This window comes from Anneissia japonica, unplaced genomic scaffold, assembly GCF_011630105.1.
Source record: "Anneissia japonica isolate Jap-2015-1 unplaced genomic scaffold, ASM1163010v1 scaffold3940_len624931_cov186, whole genome shotgun sequence".
Taxonomy (NCBI): Eukaryota; Metazoa; Echinodermata; class Crinoidea; order Comatulida; family Comatulidae; genus Anneissia; species Anneissia japonica.
The window spans coordinates 231,625-237,952 of record NW_022713530.1 but is presented as its reverse complement, the minus strand read 5'-3'; the positions used below and the strand labels follow the sequence as shown (position 1 = coordinate 237,952).

Genomic DNA, 6,328 nt, shown 5'->3' with positions numbered 1-6,328 from the left:
TGACTTTTCCGGAGTGTCAGGCAGAACATGTCTTGGAATACGCGCATGCCCCACAAACACTCGTGTTGTTCCACAAATTAAGCGCACGTGTTTACGGACGTTTACGCTGTCCTTTGTGGGACTTAGCAACAATATCCAAGGAACGGAAAAGGTTCATTTCATGAAGAACGGTCCATTTCACATAACGAAGGGTGATGCGATTAAGAAACCTGAGGAAGACTTGTGGTGCATGCACTTGAGTGACGCAGCTGCTGAGCTCACTATAGTAGGGCGCCTAACAGCCCTAGATCCTGGTTGAAGAAATGCTGCTGAGTCTTACTGGTGAATATTGTGTTGGATTGATGGTGAAGCATAACTAAACAGTCAGATTGGATGGTAAACGTTGGTTGTCTGGTGGGTTTTTATTGACGCCGGTGGTGTTCATGCTTCTTCCTGGTTTGAATGATGTAGCCGTGGGGCTGTCTGGAACTTTACTGTTAGAGGTTTGGTATTTAAATGGCGATTTCTTCGTTGTGAACCGTGTAAAAAATGGAAAATTACTTATTTAGTTCGTCGTTCGTGTAAATCCATTCAAGGAGCTACACAGGTGTTCCTTTAGCGAATAATCGCGAGTGGGATTCTAGCATGATTATATCAGTTGGTAGTATTTGAGAACACTGACCCTCTCTGATAGCGCTGACCTTCGACGGTAGCTGCCAGGGACAAATCGAATGATCTTCCTCCAACTTTCTCAAAGTTATCTGGTGCCCTTCCAGATGGAATAATAATAATAATAATAATAATAATAATAATAATAATAATAATAATAATAATAATAATAATAATAATAATAATAATATTATAATAATGTTACACTTGTGTATAGCGCATAGGCCTATGCAAAGACAAGCTTTTATGCGTTTCACATCATAAGAATAACAAATAAAATATATATTTTTTTTAAATAAATAAATAAAGGTGCAACAAAATGAAAATACAGAATTTCTGAGGCGTCACCACCGTCCGCAACACCACCATAGCGCAATCCCGGATGAGCAAAGGAAAACGGGATACACATTTGCCCTGCCACAGGCGAATGCTTAGGGATGGTGACCAAGACAGCCACCCCCCGCCCCACCCCCAAGAGAAAATACAACCAAGTTTATATTGTGAAGAGATACGTTTTAAGGAGGTTTTTGAAAATGGGTAATGTTGCTGATAGCTTGATATATTCGGGAAGACTGTTCCACAGGTGAGATTATGTAGGCCTATGAGTGTAGTCTTCGGAGAAAATTTTATTTCTTTTTAGAGAAAGTTGAGTATTCCTCGTGATGTAGTACATTGCCTGAGGCACAAGAAGTGAAGACGCAGTTAGATAATACTGATAGTTTCAAAGACTTTTGTTTTTCCAAAATTAATTACAAGCGAAAAAATGGTGATTACCCCGGGTGGCAGAAATTTCGTAACTCTGCACTGAACATTTCGTAATCAGACATTGCAAGTTCGAAATGCCCGCGGCAAAGCTCGAAATGTCCGGATTACGGAAATTCTGGCTTACTAAATTCCGGCCTGATTTTGGCGTAACGAAAGGGCCAATGGTCACAAATAATTAACTATTTAAGGTCGCTCTTCGCTCTTGCTAAATATAATCTACCATAACCATGTTCTCGGGGTCTGTTGTCTTGGACCTCAACCGAAAGCCTTAAAGGTACTACGAATTTATTTGTTAATCCACATCCCTTGAACTAATGGTCACTGACTCCTTCGAGTTCAGTGAACACAATTTCTTTCTATCACTGAAATTTCCATTGTACCATGTTTTATTATCCTTTGTTATTCTTTGTATTGTTTTGTACACTAACAATGAATTTGAATGTGTTACGTATACAAGCTGAAATTAGGCTATCGACTATTCTTGGAATTATAAATCTTTATATACAATAAACAACAATTTTTTTTGCACAACCAGGTAGTGAAAATTAATACATTATTGACAATTAATTATACGATAGAATTATATGCTAGAATCCACTACGGTACGATGCACCATATTGTCGAATAGACTAGTACAATGATTTGCAAATCACTTTGTTTATCAGTAGATACTCTACGTCATACTGTCGCCTTGTAGATTGGCCGTCATTAATGACTGCGTCGTAAATGTTTTCTTTGATTTCAGTTGCAAATCGTGTACGTGTAATTAAATTCAAAGACAGTAATAGCCTACCTCGTATTTCCGTTCTCAGTTGTCATTAAACGAGTATAGTTTATTATACAGAATCATTGGCCTTCTGAACATTGCCCAGCGCTTTTTTGGCAGATGGTCCTTATTTTTATGCCTAAAAAGAAGAAAATACACAAAAATTCCGAACCTCAATTTCATACATTTTGGGTCGGTCGGGCGTGGCCAACACAATTTTTTTTTTATTTGGCCTAATGTAAAAGTGTGCAGTACGTTATTATCCTTAGCAATTTGGTTAACATGCTTAAGAACACCCACTTCTATCGCTGGAGATATATTGAGCACGGTGGACGCAACATTCCCCAACCAGGAACCAGCATTTAAGTCCAGGTAGCACGTCACCCTACCAGGTTACGTACCTGCATTACGGTCCAGGTAGCACGCAACCCAACCAGGTACTTGCAATTTAAGTCCAGGTAGCACGCAACCCACTAGGCACTATACCTACATTAAAGTCATATGTGGATATAAGATGATGCAGATAAATTGCCTTGAACAGAGGACACAAACATTAACCGGTCACCAGTCACTCAAAACGCCGACCTAGTCTGGAAGGGAAATAAAAAGCCTTACCACCGCACCACCTACATCATCATCTGTTACAGTCATCAAACACGATACACTCTAAATATACCTTCCGCCAATCCCTGCCCCTTACCTTAGATATAAACATGTGCATTTGTGGGGGAAACACGCGTGGGCTTGTTAGACGCGCACGCATTGTTTGATAAGGGAACAGTTAAACATGGAAAAGTAACAAAGAAAGTAATAAAGGTGGGTAAAATTCCCACTAAAGAGATAAAGAAAAACGTTAATGTAAAGAATGAAAAAATGTATTTGAAATAAGACGAAACATTGTATTACTTTGATTTTATGAAGATTATATTATATAAAGGTGGTTGTTACTCCGAAAAAGAGAAAAAAAGTTTAAAATATTAACAAAACTTGTCATTCACCATATCGCCATTATTATAATACTTGTTTTGCTAGATTATCTTTGTTTAATATTATATCTTAACTCATGTCAATGATAGTAATAATACTATTGTTACAAAATTATATCGATACATAAATATATCAAAATTATATAAAATCTGGTATAAATATAACAAACACGTTATGAAAAAAAACTTGAAAAAAGGAAAAGAAAAAAAGAAATATTGTACTGTACAATTTTGATGTTTTTTAATGAAGATTATATTGAATTGAATAAAAGTGGTGGCGAAAGAGAAAAAAAAAACTATTTTCACTTCATTCTTAGTGTACAACCATTGACAGCTGACCATATATTGTGTGTATGAGCGTGTACCACTGATATATAGGTGTTTATTCATTAAATAATGTATTATAACTGTATAGGCTTATTACTTAACTTTGTAGTTAGACATAAAACAATATTGAACGTGCGCCCTCTACCTTTGATGAACAAAATCGTTCAGTGGAATATTTCAGAAAATTTGTATTATTTAATACAATAATACTTACGTTACTAAGTTAATTAGAATTTTCGTAGTTTACCCGATCAGGAGAATCGTGTTGAAATATAAATGGATATGTCTTTAGCAGTGTTGAATAACGGCAGATAGCGTTATGTGACATTTTTCGAAGCTCTTTTAAAAATATAAAAGAATGAGACAATGTCAAATACATACAATATTCGAAATTATTTAAGCTTAATGCTGTTTAATTTAAACAAAACTATGCCTATTCATAAAACAGATATAGCCTAACATCGTACGGTACTATTATATTATCATATTTATAGGTTCGTGATTTGGTCATTAATGTTTCGTGACTTGCAAATTACATTGAGGACCCGGTGTTTTTTCCTTGTTGGCAATGAACTGATTGAAGATGCCTGCGTTAGCGACTTCCTCCCTTTCTCCACTCACTTTCTTTGATTTAATGTCAATTGACGATCGATAAAATTTCTGTGGACCGACTCGAAATGAGGCGATGGGAAACGGCAGCTGCTGGGCTTTTCGGTTCTCATAAAATACATCTGTCCTTTGTAAAGCCTTAGTCAATATGAATTTCACGGTATTTACAGCTTTGATGACGGCTTGGCCTGACTTTCTTCTAACCTGTTGATATTTTTGCTGGTGTATTACAGACTCAGAGAGAAGAGAAATCATTACAGATCGTCTCAGCTATCTCATTATTATTCCTTTCGTTAGATATGAATATTCATTAACTAAGACGTTGTGACGTAGCGTCATAACGATGTACCGATGATAACTTTAGATCAGTGCTATATGGTCGAGAGCTAGAGCAGAGCTCGCATCTATAGTAATGCTATTATAATACGCTCATTATCATCCCGACCTGACCGAGTGCGCACAATTGGGTAGAAGGCTGCAGTGCTTATGATGTCGTTAATTCTCTACACCGAAATCTTCAGCAAGCAAAACAAAGAAAATAAAAGCAGCTCGCGATAGTGTTAAATGAAACCTGAGTTTCCCGCATCCCTTTCGTGGAAAAGACTACAGGGTGGATTTTCCCTGATTTTTCGACAGAATTAATGGGGTACCAGATAACTTCAATGAAAACTAGAGCAAATCGTAATTACTGTACAGTAGTTTTGTAGTAATAAGGCCAGGCTATTGCAATGCGCCATTTTGAAGCGGCACTAGGAGCTTTATCAGTATAGATGCCGGGAGTTTTGGTTCGATCGATGGTGTACAAGACCGGAGAATTATAATGCCACACACCCGATGGATAACGTGAAAAAGAAGAAATCTTCCTTTTCTATATATGAGTTTTATCTGGAAATAATTTCTCATTATTAAGTGCAATATTTACGAGTTTTCAGTACTGCGGCGGTGTGAGCTACATTTCATGTACGGTAGCAAGCATGGGTGCTTACTAAGGAATAATCGACCTCTGAAAACTGAAGTAGGCTCGAAACTGAGTTTCAAAAGTGAAGCCAAGGAATGGCGCGAACAAATAAATGTTGTGCTATTATTCGTATGAAAGAAGATAACGCGCGATTTATTCTGCTTGCATTTTTTATTCTATTTTATTGGTTGATGGGTGCGACAATATTTCACTTTCTAGAGAAGGATCAGGAGAAATTAGAGAGGGAAGAATATACGTTGGTTCTTAATAACTTCACCATGAAATACATAGACACGAACATTGTTAAACAGGAAGATTTTAACGATCTTTTGGAAAGTCACGAATACGCCGTCACCAAGGGTTTAACGGCTAAACACAGGGATCGATGGGACTTTTCGGGTGCATTTTACTTCGTCGGCACAGTAGTCTCAACTATAGGTAGGTCAAAATGCGATTACTAATTATTATATGTAGTTTTTATTAATCATTATTATGTTAACCTAGACCAATGAGCACGCAAGTCGCCCCTCATCGAATACAGTACGATACCTGCTGTACGCCTATCTGACCAACACTCCTCGCTGTATTTTATAATTCCTACGAAAATATAAATCAATATAAAAACATGTTTCTAGTTTACTATCGACTAACTTTCGTAATCATGTTCGAAAAAGCTATTTACAGCTTTCAGGACCATTACATCATGCTTATTCTTTCAGGTGTGAAAATAATCGCTAAGCTTCCTCGTCTATTTTACCTGATAAAGCCTAACGTCAATCATAGGCCTACATTTATTCATCCATTTGTTCATTTATTCATCCATCCATTCATTCATCCATCCATCCATCAAAACATTCATTGATTCATTCAATCATGTATTAAATTATTCAATTATCCAATTATCAAATTATTCATTCATTCATTCGTTCATTCATTCATTCATTCATTCATTCGTTCGTTCATTCATTCATTCATTCATTCATTCACTCACTCATTCATTCAACCATCCATCCATCAATTCATTCCTTTCTTCCTTCATTTATACATTCATTCAGATATTCATTCATTCATTCATACATCCATTCATTCATTAATTAATTTATTCAGTCATTCAATACTGTAATTCGGAATAACATTTCCATACAACACAATAACTTTACATTAGGGATATATGGGATCGGTGGACTTAAGTTCTGGATTATATAGTAGTAACACATGTAAACAAATAAAGTATTAAAATATACATAATTACATACATACATACACACA

The 6,328-nt window shown here is 36.3% G+C and overlaps 1 protein-coding gene across 1 annotated transcript in view; it reads left to right on the top strand.

The window, feature by feature from the left end:
* Positions 1–4,207: 4,207 nt before the first annotated feature.
* LOC117108462 (potassium channel subfamily K member 13-like) overlaps positions 4,208–6,328 on the top strand; it is a 32,482-nt gene continuing 30,361 nt past the window's right edge. Inside the window, exon 1 of the mRNA XM_033250475.1 lies at positions 4,208–5,497. Within this exon, the coding sequence (XP_033106366.1) occupies positions 5,155–5,497 (343 nt within the window). The 5' untranslated portion in view covers positions 4,208–5,154. The remainder of the gene's footprint in view (positions 5,498–6,328) is intronic.